We start from the raw sequence: 21,963 nt of genomic DNA on the forward strand, positions 1-21,963 counted from the left end.
TGGCTCGGGCGCGGCCGCTCTGCTAGTTGGGGCTGGATCGCTTCCTCAGGAAGTGGAAGGCCTGAGGCCGTTGTGGTGGCGTCGTCAATTTAGCTCCGCGGGGGCCCTGGGGTCGGGGAGGGGGGCGCTGTGCGGACATGGCGGACTTTGACCCCCGCTACCCCTGCTCTTCTATCGAGGACGACTTCAACTATGGCAGCTGCGTGGCCTCCGCCAGCGTGCACATCCGAATGGGTACGTCGCTGGGTCCCTCCCGGCCGCGCCTTGTCGGTCCCCTGGCGTCGCCGGCCTCTGGGGGCTGGTTTCCGGCTTCTGAGGCTAGCATCCTCCGCGACCAGGCCCTGGGGATACCGCCGATCTCTTGGGTTCAGAGGACAGCCTTCCCTCCTCCTTCCGGTCCCCTGGCTGGGAAGAAGGGCTTTCTCCCTCCGCAGAGGCTGAGAGGGAGAGGTGAGGTGGCTCCCCAGCTGTATGCCCAGAGACCTGAAACTGAGTCCATCCTATCATCTTCGGTGGAAAAGGGGTTGAAAACCTCACTAGCTTGACTTTAGCATCTTTCAGTTAAGAGAAACTTGGGTTATTTTTTTCCGTGAAAGTAAGTTTATTATATGATCATTGTGACGTATATCTGAATGGAAAATGAAAGTGAAGTCGCTCAGTCGTGTCCGACTCTGCGATCCCATGGACTGTAGTCTACCAGGCTTCTCTGACCATGGGATTTTCCAGGCAAGAGTACTGGAGTGGGTTGCCATTTCCTTCTCCAGGGGATTTTCCTGACCCAGGGATCGAACCCAGGTCTCCTGCATTGCAGGCTATGTTTTTGATATAAGGGCTGATTCTGTGTCCTCGTCTGTCTTTGCAGTTTCTATGTCCTGGTATGAGGCTGTGTTCACCCATCTGGAAGCCCTGCATACCCCGTACTATTGGGGTTTAATGGTGGCTTCCTCACGAAAGCGTGATTAATTACCTCCATTTTCAGCCCTTCTCTCTTCTCAGGAGAAACGGGTGTGGGGCTGAAAATTCTAAGCTTTAGACATATGTTTAAAAAATGATAATCATGGCTCCTTTCTTGGTAACAGCTCTCATCCAGGAATTCACCCAGAGTGATCTCACTCCTATCAGGAAATTACCAGTAAGGAACCCTGTGTCATGGTCATTGGGCCTGTGACTAAGCTGACTGCATCTGTAGTTTAAAATGGTATCTGGTCTGTCAAAATTTTTTATGAATTTAAAGGTAAAACAGAAATGCCTCCCTCTATTTTTTAAGCAAATTAACCTGGCTGATCTAACTAGTGTCTTAAGGTGAGCAACTGTGACTTCCAAAACTTCTTTCCTCACTGCCTTTACATGAAGGAAAATGGGGTTGTTTTGAAAATGTAATACGTACATCTTCTGGAAAATACTTTTGGAATATTATATATTTAAATAGCCAAGGCTTATTGGTAGAAAACAACAAATTATGAAGCTACAGAAAAATGATGTGAGAATGAAAGCTGAGTACAATCTCTACCTTGAGCACTTTTATAGTACCATTAAGTTAAGTTTATATAATTAGTTGTTACATATGTAATATACATAGTCTATTAAACTAATCTGTTTTAGCAGTCTACTATATTTGTATTTTTGAAACACTAAGACATACTGTTTTATACTAAGAAGCACAATGTTATGATTCTTACATTTCTGCAACTTTGTATTTTTATTTAATGTATCATATTGAAAAATAGCAGTACATATATTTATAGCTTTATCATATTTTTAACTATGGTGATCATCTATAATATGTATGTTCCATAATTTATTTAATCATCCTTTCTTGATGGGTATTTAGATTGTTACTTTTCATTCTTTTTATTCCTTCAAATAGAGCTTTAGGGGCCATTCTTCCATATGGTTGTGAATTTCTCCAATTATTGTTCTATAAATTTTTAGCAGTGAAATTATAGGTCCAAAGAATATGTGCATTTAAAATTTGATGTCGTCAACTACCCAAAGAGATTGCACCTGTTGACTCTCCAGCAAACAATACATGAGGGTACCTTCTACTGCACTCTCACCAGCACTGAGATCATCAAACTTCTTAGTATCTGGCAATCTGGTAGATCAGGGATTAGCAAACATTTTCTCCAAAGGGCCAGATAGTAAATATTTTCAGCTTTGTGGAGTCATAATAAAGGACTCTGTGGCACAGTTACAAAATTCTGCCATTGTCATGCAAAAGAAGCTATACAATTACAATTAGTCACTCAGTTGTGTCTGACTCTGCAACCCCATGGATTGTAGCTTGCCAGGCCCCTCTGTCCATGGAATTATCCAGGCAAAAAAAGAAGCTATAGAGGACACAGAAATGGCTGTGATTGTGCCCAGGAACGGAGAAGGCAATGGCATCCCACTCCAGTACTCTTGCCTGGAAAATCCCATGGATGGAGGAGCCTGGTAGGCTGCAGTCCATGGGGTTGCTAGAAGTCGGACACGACTGAGCGACTTCACTTTCACTTTTCACTTTCACACATTGGAGAAGGAAATGGCAACCCACTCCAGTGTTCTTGCCTGGAGAATCCCAGGGACGGGGGAGCCTGGTGGGCTGCTGTCTATGGGGTCGCACAGAGTCGGACACGACTGAAGTGACTTAGCAGCAGCAGTGCCCAGGAAAACTTTCTTATAAAATCAGGTGATGTGCTGGATTTGGCCCTTAGCCATAGTTTACTGCCTCTTGTTGTGGGTAAAAAAAAATGTAATCTTGTTTTAATCTACATTTTTTTAGCCAGGTGAGTGAAGGTGAGCATTTTTCTTTTGTTTATACAACTTTATTGGGCTCCCTGCTGATATTAAGGATATAGCAGTAACCAGATAATATTTGAGTCCTCTAGATTTATTATTTGTGTGGAGTAGTAAGGGAGATAGGCCCTAAAGAGTTAAGCAAATAAATAGACTACTAGCAGTGTTAAACTCTCTAAAGAAAAGAAACAGTGATGAAATAGACACTAGAGCCTAGAATAGTAGCTTAGTAGCTATTTTAGTTAAGGAATGGTCAGGGAAAGAACTTTTAAAGGAGATGGCAGTTGTGTTGTTGAGAAGAAGCTAGCTAGGTTGTATTCGTTATCTATTGCTTTATTAAAATTTATTCCAAATTTTAGAAGCTTAAAACAACAGTTATTACTTAACACAGTTTCTGAGAATCAGAAATATGGGATAGGCATAGCTAGGTGGTTCTGGCTCAGGGTGTCTTAGGAGAGTCCACTCAAGATGTGGGCTGAGACTGCAGTCATCTGAAGACTTCACTGGGTTGAAGATCTGCTTCCTGGAAACCCCACTCATGCAGATGTTGATACAAGGTGTTAATTCCTTGCCATGTGACCTTCTCCATTGGCTGCTTGAGCATCATGGCGTGGTAGCTGACTTGTCAAGAGCGTGCAACCCAGGAGAGACCATTAAGGAAGCTACCGTGTCTTTTTTGACCTAGTTATGATAATCACAGGCTTCCCAGTTGGCTCAGTGGTAAAGAATCCCTCTGCCAATGCAGGAGATACAGGAGGTACAGGTTCAAGCCCTGGGTCCAAAGGATCCTCTGGAGAAGGAAATGGCAACCCACTCCAGAATTCTGTTCTGAGAAAGCCAACAGACAGAGGAGCCTGGTGGGCTGCAGTCTATGGGGTCACAAAGAGGCGGACAAGACTGAGCATGCATGCACATGTCATGTAGGGCTTGTTGCTGCTGCTGCTAAGTCGCTTCAGTTGTGTCCGACTGTGCAACCCCATAGACGGCAGCTCACCAGGCTCCCCCGTCCCTGGGATTCTCCAGGCAAGAACACTGGAGTGGGCTACCATTTTCTTCTCCAGTGCATGAAAGTGAAAAGTGAAAGTGAAGTCATGTCCGACTCTTAGGCCCCATAAAAACTTTAACATTTTATTGTAAGCAGAAGGGAAAGCATTACAAGTACTTAAGCAGGCAGTCACATGATACAGATTACTCTACAAAAAGATAGCTGTCAACAGCTGTGGGACTATAGGTGGGACCAGTGAAAGCATGCAGACCAATTAGAAGGCTACTATAACAGTGCAGGTGCTAGATCATAAGACTGACTGGAAATGTAGCAAAGGAGACCAAAGAGGTGGATGACTTTCACTTTGCAAGTAGAAGCTACAGTAGTTGTTGATGGATTGGGAAAAGAGGGAAATCAGAGGTGACTCCTACATTTTTGGCTTGGGGGAGGTTGGTGCTGGTTACAGATTGGGTAGAAATGAAAAGTTCATGTTTCAGCCTGTCAAGTTTGAGTAGAAAGGGAAGAAGTGGAAGTAGAAAGCCGAAAAGTAGAAAGGCAGAAATAGGACTCAAAAAAAAAAACAAAACCAACAACTGAAAGATTGCAGTTTGACTTGTTTTCTTATCAGATCTTTTATTTTTTTCTCTGGGTGTGTATGTATATCTTTTGCCACTTTTTATATTAGTTATTCAAAATGGGTGTCAAATGTTACTTTTTGTGGGATTTGATTTAAGTTCTATTTTTAAAAGAGTATAGAGGACTTCCCTGGGCATCCAGTGGTTCAAAGTCCATGTTGAAATGCAGGGGACACCAGTTTGATCCTGATCCGGGAAGATTCCACATGCCAAGGAGCAACTAAAGCCTGTGCGCCACAACTATTGAGCCTGTGTTCTAGAGCCCAGGGGCCGCAGCTACTGAAGCCCGTGTGCCCTAGAGAGTAGCCACCGCAGTGAGAAGCCCATGCAACTAGAGTAGCCCCCACTCACTGCAAACAGAGAAAAGCCCTTGCAGCAGTGTACACCCAGCACAATCAAAAAATAAATAAATACTCTTATATTTTAAAAAAGATGTAATGGGAGGGCCTTTAAGGATTAAATCTTTATTATTTATGAACATTCTCTTATTCTTATATTTATTTTACTGCTTGATATTTGGCAGACATGCCATCAAAGCACTTCATCATTCCTTGAGGAATGAGGTCTTTAGTAGGAATTTTTTTCAAAGAGAACATTTATCGCATGCATATTGTCATGAGAGTCAATAGACAGTACCATATCTTTTGTTGGGTAAAAATCATTCCACAGTGTTGTCCTTGCCTAAGAAATTATGTGGCTCCATTGTTGTGTCAGAATAACACCTTTTCTCTGGCAAAATTTACTTTTCATTAATTCAATATAAGTTTATTTAAAAGCAAATAAAATTTAAGGAGTATTTATTCTGTGCCAAGGGCTTCCCAGATGGCTCAGAGGAAAAGAATCCACCTGCCAATGCAGGAGATGCATGAGATGTGAGTTCGATCCCTGGGTTGGGACAATCCCCTAGAGAAGGAAATGGCAACCCACTCCAGTATTCTTGCTTGGAAAATCCCACAGACAGAGGGGCCTGGCGGGCTGTAGTCCACAGGGTCACAGAGAGTTGGACCAGAGTTAACGATTAAACAATATTCTGTGCCATCCCTGGCAGAGTGGTAGGAACTCATGCTGAGTCGTGTCCTAAAATGGGAAACTTAAAATGAATATTAATATCCTATTATTAGGGAGCTCTTTAGTCTTCATAGTCTAATAGTGAAAGACAAGTAGACATCACTATAAAATAAAGCATTTAGAAGTCTGTTTAGGGTCCTTCAGGAATACGAGGAACTCTTTGTGACCCTGTGGACTGTAGCCCACCAGCCTCCTCTCTCTGGGATTCTGAAGGCAAGAATACTGGAGTGATTGCAATGCCCTTCTGCAGGAGATCTTCCTGACTCAGGGATCGAACCCATGTCTCTTATATCTTCTGCATTAGCAGGTGTGTTCTTTACACTAGCGCCACCTGGGAAGTCTTCTATGTATCAGAAGACTTTTATAAATATTTTTAGATCATTGCGCTTTGGAGTTGATTTATGGATGTTGGTAATAAGGATGTTGGTAATAACGTATTTTGAAAGTCAGAATTTCTTATATAGAAACTAGAGGCAAAGGTACTAGAAGTGAGAAATAAAAACAGGTGAGTGAAAGTAAGTTTATATATTATTTGCCTTTTATGGAGAAGCTTCATTTTAGGGAAACATTTGCACCGCTTGGAAATTAAGATTTCTTTTTAAATTTTATATTTAACCATATGCTTTTTATTCCTGCTTTTCACTTTCAAGATAACTTCGTTATTTAAAACATGTTCTGGTTTTAATCCTTTGCTTTGTTGTATGTTGCACAAATATGGATTTGATGGTTTCATTTTGTTTTGATGGAAACATTTGTATTCTGGCCCATTAACTTAATTTTTTAAGCTCATGCTTCCTGGAGTATAGTTAACAAAATTTTTTATTTTCTGGGAGGCTTTTTTTTTTTAAGTTTTAGTTACAGTTGTGATATTTGGATTAAGATTTAAGAAAGAATTTACATAGTAATTTAATGTGTCTAAGAAGAAACCTGATCTTGCTGTACTCTGATAAATGCTTAAGAAAATAGTCATGTGTAACTTTTTTCTCTTTTCAGCCTTTCTAAGAAAAGTCTACAGCATCCTTTCTGTCCAAGTTCTCTTAACTACAGTGACATTGGCATTTTTTTTATACTTTGATTCTATACGGACATTTGTACATGAAAGGTAAGGTAATGACATGATTCAGAATCATTTTCAGCCACTGCATGTGACTCAAAGGGCATAAGATGAGCAAGGTAGTGGGTTTTTTTTCTATTAACTTTTGAGGTTAGAATGTAAAAAGGATTGATTAACTCTTGTAAATAAATTTTTGCAAGAAAAATAATCTATAATATGGTATTTACCGCCAACATTTTTAGCTTGGTTTCATAGAGTTAACCCCTCATCTCCATTAAGAATTTTTATTGAATGTAATTTTTTGAGTGTGTCTTTATTAGACTTATGCCCTGTCCCCAAAGCCCAAGACAGTGCTTGAAAAGTTAAATTTACCTTAGTGTCAGTTCACAGCTAGGAAAATTTCACTGAAATCCTTTCAGAGGAGTTCCATATGGTTCTTCCCTAATTTGTTTAAGATTTGACCTCCAAAATAATTATTTCCATGGGTAAGAGTAATATAGACTTTATATTAAAGAAAAGTAAAGAATGAATATTTTCTTAGAAGTAGATAATTTCTATCCTTCCTTTACAAAAGGGGAATCTTGAACTATTAGTTTGCTATTTGGAGTAAGTTCTTTAAGTTACAGCTATATAGTAAATGCCCTAAAAAAGTAGTTAGGTATAAAATTTGCTTATTATTTAATAGTTTTTCTTTATTGAGTTTTAGTTTTTAAAAAAGGCATTATGCTAATTGAAAAAATTATTCAATATAATAGAAATTCATGACGTAAAAAGGTTACATTTTCCACATTCATAGTGGGAAAGATTCTTTGTCTTCCTGCTCCTTCCCATCTCACAGTCTCAAATTTTCCCCATGGAAAAATAATTTCTTTGGTCAGTTTGGTTTAGATCCTTCCAAATTTTTTTTCCTGTACTTTCATGAACACATAGAGAAATTTTATTATTAAATTGGATGTTATTTATGGTATTTTTTTAAGTTGAGAATGCTTTTAATTTTTTGTCTTTCAGTCCTGCCTTAATTTTGGTGTTGGCCCTTGGATCCTTGGGTTTGATTTTAGCCTTGACTGTAAACAGACATAAGCATCCCCTTAACCTATACCTGCTTTTTGGATTTGTAAGTACTTTGACAATGTGTTTCCTTAACATTTATTCCTGAATTTTAAATTTATTTATTTGAATGCATATATATATGTAACAGTAGCAGAACCAAATTAATGAGTTTTTTAAAAAATCAAGGCATTACCTTTATGATAATTGTCTATCAGATAAAATCTAACTAGAATAAACAATTAAAACAAAGATATAATTAAGGGGAAAGAAGCTTGAGGATGAAGCTCAGTATCCCTAATTCTTATTTAGGATATGAGTTCAGCTACTTTTGACATGGCTTAAACAAGATAGCTTATGTCTCTTTCATATAAAAATCTGAATGACTGTTTAGTGAAGTTGTCAGGGGCCCAGACACTGCTATAGTTTAGACATTTCTAAAGTTGCATCGGAAAAAAAAAATTAAAAAGATAAATAAATAAAGTTGCATCGAATAAGATAGCTTACTACCATACCTGCATTCTATCTATTTAAAAAATGAAAAGAGAAAGGAGAGAGCAAACCTCTTTGCTCCTCAGGGTTGTATGTCTCTCTATTCACATTCTATTGACTAGAATATAGTCACACTATATTCTAGCTTTTAGATCTAGATTCTTGCAGATATAGCTGCCAGGGAAGCTGAAAACATAATGCTTAATCTGAATGGGTATATGTTTAGGCAAAATTCTGTTACCAAGAAAGAAAAAAAGAATACTGAGGGACAGTTTCAATACTCTGCCACACCAAGTTCAGTTCAGTCACTCAGTCATGTCCAACTCTTTGCGATCCCATGAATCGCAGCATTCGAGGCCTCCCTGTCCATCACCAACTCCCGGAGTTTACTCAAACTCATGTCCATTGAGTTGGTGATGCCATCCAGCCATCTCATCCTCTGTCGTCCCCTTCTCCTCCTGCCCCAATCCTTCCCAGCATCAGGGTGTTTTCCAATGAGTCAGCTCTTCGCATGAGGTGGCCAAAGTATTGGAGTTTCAGCCTCAGCATCAGTCCTTCCAGTGAACACCCAGGACTGGTAGAACTGGACATGGAACAACAGACTGGTTCCAAATAGGAAAAGGAGTACATCAAGGCTGTATATTGTCACCCTACTTGTTTAACTTAGATGCAGAGTACATCATGAGAAATGCTGGGCTGGAAGAAGCACAAGCTGGAATCAAGATTGCCGGGAGAAATATCAATAACCTCAGATATGCAGATGACACCACCCTTATGGCAGAAAGTGAAGAGGAACTAAAAAGCCTCTTGATGAAAGTGAAAGAGGAGAGTGAAAAGGTTGGCTTAAAGCTCAACATTCAGAAAAATAAGATCATGGCATCTGGTCCCATCTTTATGGGAAATGGATGGGGAAACAGTGGAAACAGTGTCAGACTTTATTTTTCTGGGCTCCAAAATCACTGCAGATGGTGACTGCAGCCATGAAATTAACAGACGCTTACTCCTCGGAAGGAAAGTTATGACCAACCTAGACACCATATTGAAAAGCAGAGACATTACTTTGCCAACAAAGGTCTGTCTAGTCAAGGCTGTGGTTTTTCCTGTGGTCATGTATGGATGTGAGAGTTGGACTGTGAAGAAAGCTGAGCACCGAAGAATTGATGCTTTTGAAGTGTGGTGTTGGAGAAGACTCTTGAGAGTCCCTTGGACTGCAAAGAGATCCAATCAGTCCATCCTAAAGGAGACCAGTCCTGCCACACCAAAGTACTATCTAAATATTATATTCTTTCCGTGTTTGTTTGTGTGAGGTAGTGAGGTTTTTTAAATGTGCATGTGATTTGCAGTTTAAACTTTATTTACATCATAAAGAGTGAGAAAAATAGAATTTTCTATATTACTTCTAGAATCTCCCTGTTGCAGATATGAAAAATCTAGTTGAGTTTAAGGAATAATGGTATAACAGTTGGAATCTGTTCTCATGGAAATACCCTGGTTGTCCTATGGTTGGGACTCATTGCTTTTACTGCTGTGGTTGGGGAACTAAGATACCACAAACTGTGCAGCACAGTCAAAAAAAGAAAAGAATCTAAATATTTTCATTTAATACATTGAGGTCTCATTTTTATTATGGTGGGCTTATTATATGTCCCATATACTTCAAAAGGCTGCTCTGAAACTAAAATGAGATCATGGGTATGAAATCACCTTGAATTCCTGGAAATCAGAACATGTACTTAACAGTATAAATTTTACATGCATCTATGTAATTTCAGTCTCTTTTTCTTAGACACTGTTGGAATCTCTGACCGTGGCCTTCGTTGGTAAGCCATAATTGTGCTTCTGTATATTACAGTAACTTTTTAAAGTGGATAAATCTTTTGGGTAAAAAAGTGTTTGGGGCTAAAGCTTAACATCATGTAATGTCATATTAAAAAATGTGGCATAGAATGAAGAATTCCTAAAATATAAGCAAAAAGTAAATGTTTATATAGTTTTAGCTGAGTTCAGAGGAAGTCGAAAAGAATTAGGAAAACAATAGGAACAGAGAACAATATTCATTTTGTTTATCCAACAAGACAACATCAGATACTTCCCTGGCAATCCAGTGGTTAATCACTCCGCCCTTCCACTGCAGAGGATATGGGTTCAATCCCTGGTCAGGGAACTAAAAATCTCACATGCTGCATAGCGCAGCCAAAAATAAAAAAAAGACAACTATAGCTAATCTTTTTTCTTGTTTAAAGGGATCTTAAAAGAACTAATAACATGTTTGGAACCATGCTCTTTCATCACATGAGCTCAGTATCTCAAATTGCCTGCACTGAACTGTACCTTATTACATCCTCATATTTCATCAGAGGGCACTACAAGAAACAATAGTCATTTCTGTCTTGTATTTTGTGTTAAATATATATAATATTTAAAAGGAAGTATCTGTTATATTTATTTGATGTACCCTATATAATAATATCTCAAGTAAAAAATTTTGTGATTAACAATAAAAATTCTGATTGTTTCAAAATTATTTATCTGGGATACCAAAAAAGATCAGAATGTACTGTTACTGTCAATAGCAATAAATTGTGGATCCATATTGTTAATGTATTTTTCTCTTCTTATTTTGTCATTACTGTTTTTAACTTTTTCATGCTAGGTTTTGTCTATATGTTTTTTGGTAATTCATCTCTTCTTTTTATAAAAGAATCAGAACATAAATAAATAATAACCACCAAACTAAATAGGGTTGAAATTTCTCAACATGGAAAGGAAGTATTATTAATACTTAACTTACTATCAGTGTTATTATCTATTACTTACTACTGTGTTATTAAGTCTATCTCTGTCCTCTCTGGCATCCACCATTTGTAAGGGATGTTGGAGAGAGATGGAATCCACCTGAACTTACTGAAATTTCTGAGAAGAAGCAAAAGTGATTTCATGTTTTATCTTTTCTGCATATTCATCTTCTTAACCCTGTGTGGGATAAATAAAGTCAACTACTTAGAAACAGAAGGAACTTGGATAATTTATCCCTCTCAGATTAAAAATTACTTAAATGGATTTGAGTTCAAAACACTCAATTACCTTTAAAGAGGTTATAATTCAGTATTCTGTAAAATGTTGAGCAGTTTTATTACAATTGCTATAGTCAGTCTAGATGGTCATTCTAAAATTTCTGGAGTAAATTCGATATATATCCAGTAAACCCCAATAATGTTCTCCAGGATAATGCAGACTTGGATATAAAGCAATTCGTGGTTGGTTTCTATTGCCTACAGTGCTGGTAAATGGCAGACAACCCCAGACAGCCCCAATATTTTTCTTGCCTAGGAATTCCCAGCCAGCCACAGGACCCAGAACCATCACTATTGATGGTTTAAGCCATAGTTGACAGTTACCACAAATGGTGATGAACTGCAGCTGGGATAGAAATGGGTGAAAATTATTTCACCATATTCCCTAAACTCCTAAACCAGCTGGCTGTGTATTATCTTCTAGCCATTTCTTTAACTTCATAATGATGTGATCTCCTTATGTTGTATATTTTGGAGCCTGCTTATTGCACTATGGGTGTGGTTTTACCATACAAGAGTTGAAGACTGAATAAGGAATCTTTTCATAATTGTTTTTATTGGCAAGTAGTATAGGACAAAATAAGGCATTTCTATTATATGACAGAAAAAAAGCTTTTATATGGTTTATATGTATTTTTAATCAATGTTTTGTAATTTTACAGTTACTTTCTATGATGTGTATGTTGTCCTGCAAGCTTTCATACTGACTTGTGCAGTATTTCTTGGTTTGACTGTATATACTTTACAGTCTAAGAGAGATTTCAGCAAATTTGGAGCAGGGTAAGTGATATATTTATCATGGCTATGATAGATAGATATCTTCACTACTACCTCGTTTTGAGAGAGGTGCTGTACTGTTAGCATTGGATACTTTAAAAATGGAGGTAATGAGAAGTCATCCCTTTGGGTACTAGGGCCCTACTCTCCTGGAGCATACATGATAGGAGATGGAAAGTAGCTTTGAGTTTTTTGCTTCACCTCTATATTGAAAGGGAAGTGAATGCCCTGAAATTTAAGCTTTCTAGAGAGGCTATAGGCTTGCATGCTTTATAAATGGTATGAAATTTACCTGAATTATTTAGATCTTAACATTAACTGTGGGAAATGTTACCATCCACATCTTTGTGGCAAAAGCAAGGTAATTGTGACCCACGTGCTAAGGAAGTCTGCATGAACTTTAAATTTTTTGATCCATCTTAAGTAACCTGTATCCTTCTTCAAACTAATATAAGGAATGATCCTTTTTATATTAGGATAATGGTACTGTGTTGCCCTCACCTTGGTAAGAATGCATAGAATCTTTCCTAAGCTCACAATGGCTTTCTTTTGGCACATAATCACCCAAACGTTTTCTGCTTTTTTCCTGTTAAAGCACTAAAAATTTACAAGTAGTCTAGTCTTGCAAAACTTTCTTTCCTCCCCATTTTTTCCTGGTACTCCAGATAGTGGAGATAGTGAAGGGACTGGGAAGTCTGGTGTGCTGCAGTCCATGGGGTCACAAGGAGTTGGACACAACTTAGCAACTGAACAACAACCAGATTATCAGAAGTCTCTACTGGGATAAAATATTAATTGGTCAGCCAACACTGACAATTGTGCAGGATGCATAAACAGTTGTATTAGAATGGAGTATGATTTAAGGAGAAGCTATATATATATATATATATAATTTTGTTTTTTTGCTTCCTGTTTTGCATATGTGTTAGGTTCTGTTCTTCTAGGAAGCAATTAAGTTCTTTGGAAATGGTCTGAATCTTTTGAGGCTTGTTTTTAAGCTCTGTTAGCTGGATCCAGAACAGCTTTTAGTTCAGGGCTAATTTGGCCCCACTCTTGAGATAGTATCCTTCTGAGGATTACTCAAAGCCCCATGTCTCAGGTCTTTTCACTCTAGCTGGTGTGAATCAAAACTATTCCTGGCTTTAGTGCATCTGAGGATTTTTCTGCCTGGTTCTCTCTGGTGGTGGTTTCTCCAGACTTTGGTACTTCCTCACAAATATGCATTGATAAGTACTTAGCTAAAGACTGGAGGAGAACCCTCTGCATGCCACCAGAAATCTCTGTATAACCCTTTTTTTCTCTAGAACTTGGATCTTCAAAGTCTACCACTTTAGCTTCTCTGACCTCTGAATTCTCGTCTCTTCAACTCGAGGAAACCACAAAGCTGCATATGGATTCCTGTCCCTGCACTGTGGCCTGGGAACTCTAGCTGGGTCATTTGTAGAGCTCACCTTCTTTGTTTCCCTTATCTCAGGACTCATTGTCCTGTGCTGCTTATTGTTTGAAAACTGTTGTTTCGTATATTTTGTCTCATTTTTATTTAAGGAGGGAGCATAAATTTGGTCAGTGTACTTGTGGCCTGAGGCAGCAGATGTATATTCAGGCTTCCAAGTCTCATAAGATAATAGGACTGACTTCCTAGATGTCCTTGTCATATAATTATATCTTACATATATAATATATAATTTTATTTTATATATAATGAATGATAACTCATAAAATTATAGCAGTGGCAAATTTATGTGCATAAATTAAGTTCTTTAATACATCAGAATAAAACAGAGTGTACATTGGGAACTCTAATGGATATGCGTGTTCACAGAATCATTTGTTATTTGGTTAAAAATGAAATTATGCTTCATTGGTAAATTTATATATTTTTAAGAAGTTTTATAGCTCTCTGAATTAAATGATATTTCTAATGATATTTTGCTTATGTCAATATTTTCTTTATATTCCAATTGAAACTTTAAAAATTATACTCTTAATTAGTCTTATACACCATAAAAACAAATGTTGAATAGATAGCTGTTCTTTCAATTTCTGGGTATTCTGTAATATTCATTGTAGGTTTAAGAATTCTTACATTTCAGTGATTCTTTGCCAAATATCAGGATGGATTTATTTATTCAGAAAATGCTGAATGAGTTTACAAAGGTTTTTGGTTAGGAACAATATTCTAAATTATTAAAATTTTTGTTTTTATAGACTGTTTGCTGGTTTGTGGATTTTGTGTTTGTCAGGAATCTTGAGGGTAAGTTGTTTTAGAATGATAACTTGAAATACAAATAATCTCAAAAAGCTGTAAGAGACATGTTATTGTAGGACACTTGGTTATAATTATCTGGAACATTTGTATGTAGAATGATTTTAAAATGATATTTTAAAAATCAAGGTCTTATGTTAATATTATTGGTTGAAAGAAAGATGAACAAATGAGTTAAATGAAATAGAAAGAGGTCCTCACTTGAAATTGCTAATCTTCAAGTGGCACATGTAATTCTGAGTAAGAAATAGATTTTAAATAATTTATGTTTGGAATGGTACTGTTCAAAGTCAGGTGGGTAATTTAATAGAAAGGAGAATATTCATTGGTTCCTCCCTTCACCCATTCATCCAACACAAGTGGACCTGCCCTGCCTTTTCTACTTTTAACATTTGTATTCAAAGTTGTACAGAATTATTAAATATGTATGTAGAGTATAAGTAACTTAAGTATTCTTAATGCTGTTCTTAAATATAAAACTATTACAATAATCTCTTGCCTTTAGTTGTTTTTTTACAGTGAGACAGTGGAGTTGGTCTTGGCTGCTGGGGGAGCCCTTCTTTTCTGCGGATTCATCATCTATGACACACACTCACTGATGCACAGGCTGTCACCTGAAGAGTATGTATTAGCTGCCATCAACCTCTACTTGGATATCATCAATCTCTTCTTGCACCTGTTACGGGTTTTGGAAGCAGCTAATAAAAAGTGATTGAAAGCAGTATATAGAAACTGATTCCTTAAGTAATAAAGTTTGAGATATAATTGTTAAATACTTTTAAGATCTTATTTGTATGCTGTGTATTATAAAGTATAAATCTCCTTTGACTAGATTTTAATCTTATTTAGAAAGGAAAAAGTATGAAAGATAAATTACAGGGAATTATTCAGTATTACAATAAAATTATATTAAAATGTTAATGACATTTCATTACAGTATGATGCATTAAAAATTAAAAGTGTGCTTAAGTCAGTTATTTTGACATAGAAGTTAACATTCTTAGTTTTTAAAGTACAAGTTTCATTTAAAAATTATAGCAGTATACCAATGACCAATAAAACTTTAGCAAATTCCTGACAGCATTCATTTGCTAAGGTGCCATAACAAAGTACCACCGATCGCATGGCTTAAACAGAAATTTACTTTCTTTTCTAAAGTTCTGGAGATTGGAAGTGTGAGGTCAAGGTAGGGTTGATTTCTTCTGAGTTCCCTCTCTTGCCTGAATGATGGTCATTTCCCTGTGTCTTCATGTGGACTTCTCTCTGTACTTGTCTGTATTCAAATTTCCTCTTATAAGGATACCAGTCATATTGGACTAGGGCCCACCCTAATGACTTCATTTTACTCTAATTACTTCTTTATAAAGATTCTGTCTCCAAATACAGTCACATTCTGAGGTACCAGGAATTGGGACTTTGCACTGGTCCTAATGTTTGCATTCACTAAATAATTTGTTGAAACCTAATGCCCCCTGTGATGCTATGAGGAGGTAGGGCTTTTGGGATGTGCTTAGGTCATGAGGATGGAGTTCTCACGAGTGGGATTAGTGCTCTTTTTTTGAAAGAGAGCCCACAGACACCGCTTACCCTTTCTGCCACATGAGCTGATGATGAAAAGACAGTCTATGAACCAGGAAGAGGACCTTTAAACTAGACACTGAATATGCCTGCACCTTGATCTTGGACTTCCCAGCCTCTAGAACTGTGAGAAGTAAATTTTTGTTGTTTATAAACCACCCAGTCTCTATAGTGTGTTGTTTTGGCTGCCCAAATAGATTAAGACAGACTTCATTATATGAATTTTCAGGGGGTACAACTCAGCCTGTAACACTCACTAAGCATTGTTTCCCAGCTATTAAACTGAAATAAATTAGTAGTATATAGATACAGCCTTTGGTGACTTTTAGATGTAAATTTGACCCCATCACTATCAATTAATTATTGAATATCCAGTTGCATAATGCTATACTCATGTTAACATAGCATCGTAGGTAAGAGAATCTAAATTGGAATCCTTGCTGTGTAACCAACTGGTGATTTGACCTTTGGCACGTTACTTATCCTTCCTTCCTTAGGTCTTTTACCTCATCTTTATAATAGGAATAACACCACCTTCTTTACTGATTGTTATAAGGATTAAGTGAGATGAGTATATCATATAAACTAAGTGTTTATTAATGTCAGCTGCTGTTATTAATGTTATTATTGTTGGTCAAAAGGGAGAATGTACTGAATTGTGACTAAAGATAATAAATAAGCAAATGCAGATAAAAACGACATTTAAAAAATGTAAAACAATACCGTTTTTTAAAATTTATTTTTAATTGGAGGATAATTGTTTTACAATGTTGTGTTGGTTTCTATAACTATATATATCTCTCCCCTCCCTCTTGGCCTCCTTCCCACCCCTGTAGCTCATCACAGAGCACTGAACTGAGCTCCCCGTGTTACAGTAGTAACTAGTAGTTACTAGTAGTAGGAAGCTGCTAGCTATCTCTTTTACACATGGTAGTGTGTATGTCAGCACTACTCTCAATTCATCCCACCCTCTCTTTCCCCATTGTTTTCACAAGTCCATTCTCTATGTCTGCATCTCTGTTCCTGCCCTGCAGATAGGTTCAGCAGTACTAGAACCGTATAGATTGCATATATATGTATTAAAATATGATACTTGTTTTTCTCTTTCTGACTTACTTCACTCTGTAACAAGGTCATTTTTTTTTCTTTTTACCTAGCAAATCATTGTTTGGTTTGGGAAATATAGTTTTTAACCACTGGTGTAGTTATATTTTGTAAAAACAACCATCCATTCAGTTCAGTCGCTCAGTCGTGTCCAACTCTTTGCGACCCCATGAACTGCAGCACATCAGGCCTTCCTGTCCATCACCAACTCCTGGAGTCCACCCAAACCCATGTCCATCGAGTCAGTGATGCCATCCAGCCATCTCATCCCCTGTTGTCCCCTTCTCCTCCTGCCCTCAATCCTTCCCAGCATTAGGGTCTTTTCAAATGAGTCAGCTCTTATTGGAGTTTCAGCTTCAACATCAGTCCTTCCAATGAACACCCAGGACTGATCTCCTTTAGGATGGACTGGTTGGATCTCCTTGCAGTCCAAGGGACTCTCAAGAGTCTACTCCAACACCACAGTTCAAAAGCATCAATTCTTCGGTGCTCAGCTTTCTTCACAGTCCAACTCTCATATCCACACATGACCACTGGGAAAACCATAGCCTTGACTAGATGGACCTTTGTTGACAAAGTAATGTCTCTGCTTTTTAATATGCTATCCAAGTTGGTCGTAACTTTCCTTCCAAGGAGTAAGTGTCTTTTAATTTCATGGCTGGAATTAACATCTGCAGTGATTTTGGAGCCCAGAAAAATAAAGTCAGCCACTGTTTCCACTGTTTCCCCATCTATATGCCATGAAGTGATGGGACCAGATGCCATGATCTTAGTTTTCTGAATGATGAGTTTTAAGCCAACTTTTTCACTCTCCTCTTTCACTTTCAGCAAGAGGCTCTTTAGTTCTTCACTTTCTGCCATAAGGGTGCTGTCATCTGCATATCTGAGGTTACTGATATTACTCCCGGCATTCTTGATTCCAGCTTGTGCTTCTTCCAGCCCAGCGTTTCTCATGATGTACTCTGCATAGAAGTTAAATAAGCAGGGTGACAATATACAGCCCTGACGTACTCCTTTTCCTATTTGGAACCAGTCTGTTCCATGTCCAGTTCTAACTGTTGCTTCCTGACCTGCATACAGGTTTCTCAAGAGGCAGGTCATGTGGTCTGGTATTCCCATCTCTTTCAGAATTTTCCACAGTTTATTGTGATCCACACAGTCAAAAGACTTTGGCATAGTCAATAAAGCAGAAATAGAGTTTCTGGAACTGTCTTCACTTTTTCCATGATCCAGTGGATGTTGTCAATTTGATCTCTGGTTCCTCTGCCTTTTCTAAAACCAGCTTGAACGTTTGGAAGTTCACGGTTCACATATTGGTGAAGCTTGGCTTGGAGAATTTTAAGCATTACTTTATTAGCGTGTGCTGCTGCTGCTAAGTCGTGTCAGTCGTGTCCGACTCTATGTGACCCCATGGACGGAAGCCAACCAGGCTACTCTGTCCCTGGGATTCTCCAGGCAAGAACACTGGAGTGGGTTGCCATTTCCTTCTCCAATGCATGAAAGTGAAAGTGAAGTCGCTCAGTTGTGTCCGACTCTTAGCAGCCCCATGCACTGTAGCCTAGCAGGCTCCTCTGTCCATGGGATTTTTCAGGTAAGAGTCCTGGAGTGGGGTGCCATCGCCTTCTACTAGCGTGTGAGATGAGTGCAACTGTGTGGTAGTTTGAGCATTCTTTGGGATTGGAATAAAAACTGACCTTTTCCAGTCCTGTACAGGCCACTGCTGAGTTTTCCAAATTTGCTGGCATATTGCAGCACTTTCACAGCGTCATCTTTCAGGATTTGAAATAGCTCAACTGGAATTCCATCATCTCCACTAGCTTTGTTCGTAGTGATGCTTTCTAAGGCCCACTTGACTTCACATTCCAGGATGTCTGGCTCTAGGTCAGTGATCACACCATCGTGATTATCTGGGTCGTGAAGATCTTTTTTGTACAGTTCTGTGTATTTTTGCCACCTCTTCTTAATATCTTCTGCTTCTGTTAGGTCCATACCCTTTCTGTCCTTTATCGAGCTCATCTTTGCATGAAATGTTCCCTTGGTGTCTCTAGTTTTCTTGATGTGATCTCTAGTCTTTCCCATTCTATTGTTTTCCTCTATTTCTGTGCATTGATCGCTGAGGAAGGCTTTCTTATCTCTCCTTGCTATTCTTTGGAACTCTGCATTCAAATAGGTATATCTTTCCTTTTCTCCTTTGCTTTTCGCTTCCCTTCTTTTCACAGCTACTTGTAAGGCCTCCTCAGACAGCCAGTTTGCTTTTTTCCATTTCTTTTTCTTGAGGATGGTCTTGATTCCTGTCTCCTGTACAGTGTCACATACCTCCATTCATAGTTCATCAGGCACTCTATCATTTATTGCATCAATGAACTTTATATGGCTCCTCCGTTTTTACTATCACAATCAGTATTGCCATGTACATCCCTGTATTTCCCCCAATGTACATAGATATGAGAGTTTGCCTAGGTAGGGAATATACCTAGCAGTAGAATTGTTGGATAAAAGGGCATATGCAACCTCAGTTTATTAGTGTAATAAAGGTGAAAATATGCAGACTGCACAAAGAATAAGAAAATCGAATTAGCAGGACTTTGACCGAGTGACAAGTACCTGAATGTACAAAGTACAGCGGGGAAGTAGGAGGAAAATAGGAAAGAGCAGTATCTGAGAACTGTTTTTATTGCGTATAATTTGGGGGAAAAAAGTGCAATAGGCCCTTTTGCCCACGTTCATTTCTTTTCTGCAGATCTCACACCTGGCTTTTATCCAGGTATGACAGCCAGAGCAGGAGTTCCGTGGGTAATGTCTGACTGTAGAGGCACCATTAGCTGGTGGTGTAGCATGGCTTTAAGATGGGAAACCATTTTGCTTGCCAGGTATTCAAGTGCATCCCATCCATCCGATAGGCTCCTTCTGGCTCTGTAATGGAGCTGAAGCAATGTCCAGTTTGATCCTTAAGCATTATCACATCAGAGGTTAAAGTTTCCTAAAGACAGTAGTTTGGTTCCCATCATTGTATCAGAGAAGGCAATGGCAACCCACTCCAGTACTCCTGCCTGGAAAATTCCATAGAGGAGCCTGGTGGGCTTGAGCCTGGGGTTGCTAGAGCAACTTCACTTTCACTTTTCACTTTCATGCATTGGAGAAGGAAATGGCAACCCGCTGCAGTACTCTTGCCTGGAGAATCCCAGGGACAGAGGAGCCTAGTGGGCTGCCATCTATGGGGTCGCACAGAGTCGGACACAACTGAAGAGACGCAGCAGCAGCAGCAGCATCTTCATATAGCCAGCACAGTGCCTGTCACAGAATGCATACTCAAATGTCTGAATGAGGGAATGAATTAAGGATTTTTAAGTATACCAAGGCCATTTAACTCTTATGTTGGAACTGCTTTTATATGAACTGATGAGGAACATGTTAAAAATTTTTTTTGCCCTCAATAATGCAGTCTAGTGAAAGTGAAAGTCGTTCAGTCGTGTCGGACTCTGTGACCCCGTGGATCCATGGAATTTTCAAGACCAGAATACTGAAGCCGGTAGCCATTCCCTTTTCCAGTGAATCTTCCCAACCCAGGGATTAAACCCAGGTCTCTCACATTGCAAGCAGATTCTTTACCAGCTGAGCCACCAGGGAAGCCCAATGCAATCTAGGATTCAACCTTTTAAAGAACCAATTGTGCAGAATTATGGCATATATTTAACACCATGACATTTTCATAAGATAGGCTTTTTAAAAAATCTTTTTTGTGCCAAGTATCTATTCAAAGTCTTGGCCAGGTATGTTAAGCAAGGTGGTGTCAATTTGGACTGTCTGAAAGTGAGCTCTAATTTAAAATGCAATGTGAACATTATTTTTGGGAGAGGTGGCTAAGATCTAATATATAGTTAACTTTATAATAGAAATTCAGTTGCTGTAAAGGAATTTAATCTCTATAAAGAAATCAAGTTTTTCAAGCTTTTATTTTTTTTAAATACCATGTCATGAGCTTTTTCCAGCTTCTGTTCCATTAAAAAAAAAAAAAAAAACCTTGCTGTATTCATATGGAGTTTAGTAACTTACATATGATGCACAGTTTCTTCAAGGGTGCAAATTTAAAGAAAAAAGGTACCCATAAATTCTTAGAACTCTTACAAGTAACCTGACAGGAGTTTACTAGGCTATGATTATAGAATTTATTTCCTAGTTTTAGGTATATGTTGTAAATCTCTAGAAAATACTGTTTGCAAATAGTCCTGTGCATGTTTGAATTTATTATGTAAAAATGATAAAAGAGTGGCCATTTGCTGAACTCTTATATCCCCTACCTTGGATTATTAGGTTGTATTAGCTTCATTCTATAGATAAGGAAGTCCAGGCTCTGAGATACTCATGTCATTCACAAAAAGTGTTAGAACCATAAATACCACAAACCTGTACGGTTCCAAAGCCAATACTATCAGAAACACATGTAAAGCAATCATAAAAAGAAGTGGTTGTGATCAATGTGACCACCACCTATGCCAAGTGTCCTAGACGAAGCACTGTGTCTGGTATACGGTAAGTGATGAGTCAGGTAAAAGTGAGTTGAACTGAATTAGTTTGATCATTTTACCCGTTGAACTTTTATTTGGGATGAAAAGGGGGGTTTTGGTAACAGCTTTGAAGTATAACTGACATACAATGAATTGCTCGTATTTAAAGATATAGTTTGACAAGTTTTGACATGTGTACAACGATGAAGCCATCAGCTGGGATGGGGAAGTTTAAGGCTGCAAATAAAGATGATCTTAATTTGGCATCTAGAAGAACAGGTGACAGTGGTGAAGGTCCTGCGAACGGGGAGGCGTGACAGGAAACCTAAAGGTCAGCTCTGAGCTCTCTAACTGACGGGCAAAGTCGTCTGGCGGTTATCCCTCCGTGGGTTAGTGTCAGGGCTATCCCGCTCATGCTCAGGACGCAGGCCTAGCTCGTGTCAAGAACCCTTGACTCGGGCACTCCGTCGCACTCTCCACAACCAACTTCAGAATCTATCTGGGAGGAGCCCAGCTCCAGGTACACAACTTATCCAAAAATAAGGAAGTGCGTCAGCTTGGGACTCCAGAGGACCCCACCTCTCTACGACATCCGGGACA

At 38.6% G+C, this 21,963-nt stretch overlaps 1 protein-coding gene across 1 annotated transcript; it reads left to right on the forward strand.

Moving 5' to 3' along the window:
• Nucleotides 1–29: 29 nt before the first annotated feature.
• On the forward strand, nt 30–16,474 carry TMBIM4 (transmembrane BAX inhibitor motif containing 4). Its single transcript, XM_010841574.1, has 7 exons — nt 30–234; nt 6,460–6,568; nt 7,529–7,634; nt 9,846–9,879; nt 11,796–11,913; nt 14,119–14,164; nt 14,682–16,474. Exons 1-7 carry the CDS (start codon nt 138–140, stop codon nt 14,886–14,888), a joined length of 717 nt encoding a protein of 238 aa, XP_010839876.1. The 5' UTR covers nt 30–137; the 3' UTR covers nt 14,889–16,474.
• Nucleotides 16,475–21,963: the final 5,489 nt, after the last annotated feature.

This window comes from Bison bison, unplaced genomic scaffold (genome assembly GCF_000754665.1).
Source record: "Bison bison bison isolate TAMUID 2011002044 unplaced genomic scaffold, Bison_UMD1.0 scf7180017864163, whole genome shotgun sequence".
In the NCBI taxonomy this organism is placed as follows: Eukaryota; Metazoa; Chordata; class Mammalia; order Artiodactyla; family Bovidae; genus Bison; species Bison bison.

What these genes read in the sequence shown, in the direction of transcription:
- TMBIM4 (XM_010841574.1), top strand. Translation starts at nt 138, where the DNA reads ATGGCGGACTTTGACCCCCGCTACCCCTGCTCTTCTATCGAGGACGAC. An exon ending in TTCAGCAAATTTGGAGCAGG is followed by an intron (nt 11,914 to 14,118) that starts GTAAGTGATATA and finishes TTGTTTTTATAG; the next exon opens with ACTGTTTGCTGGTTTGTGGA. An exon ending in GTTTGTCAGGAATCTTGAGG is followed by an intron (nt 14,165 to 14,681) that starts GTAAGTTGTTTT and finishes TCTTGCCTTTAG; the next exon opens with TTGTTTTTTTACAGTGAGAC.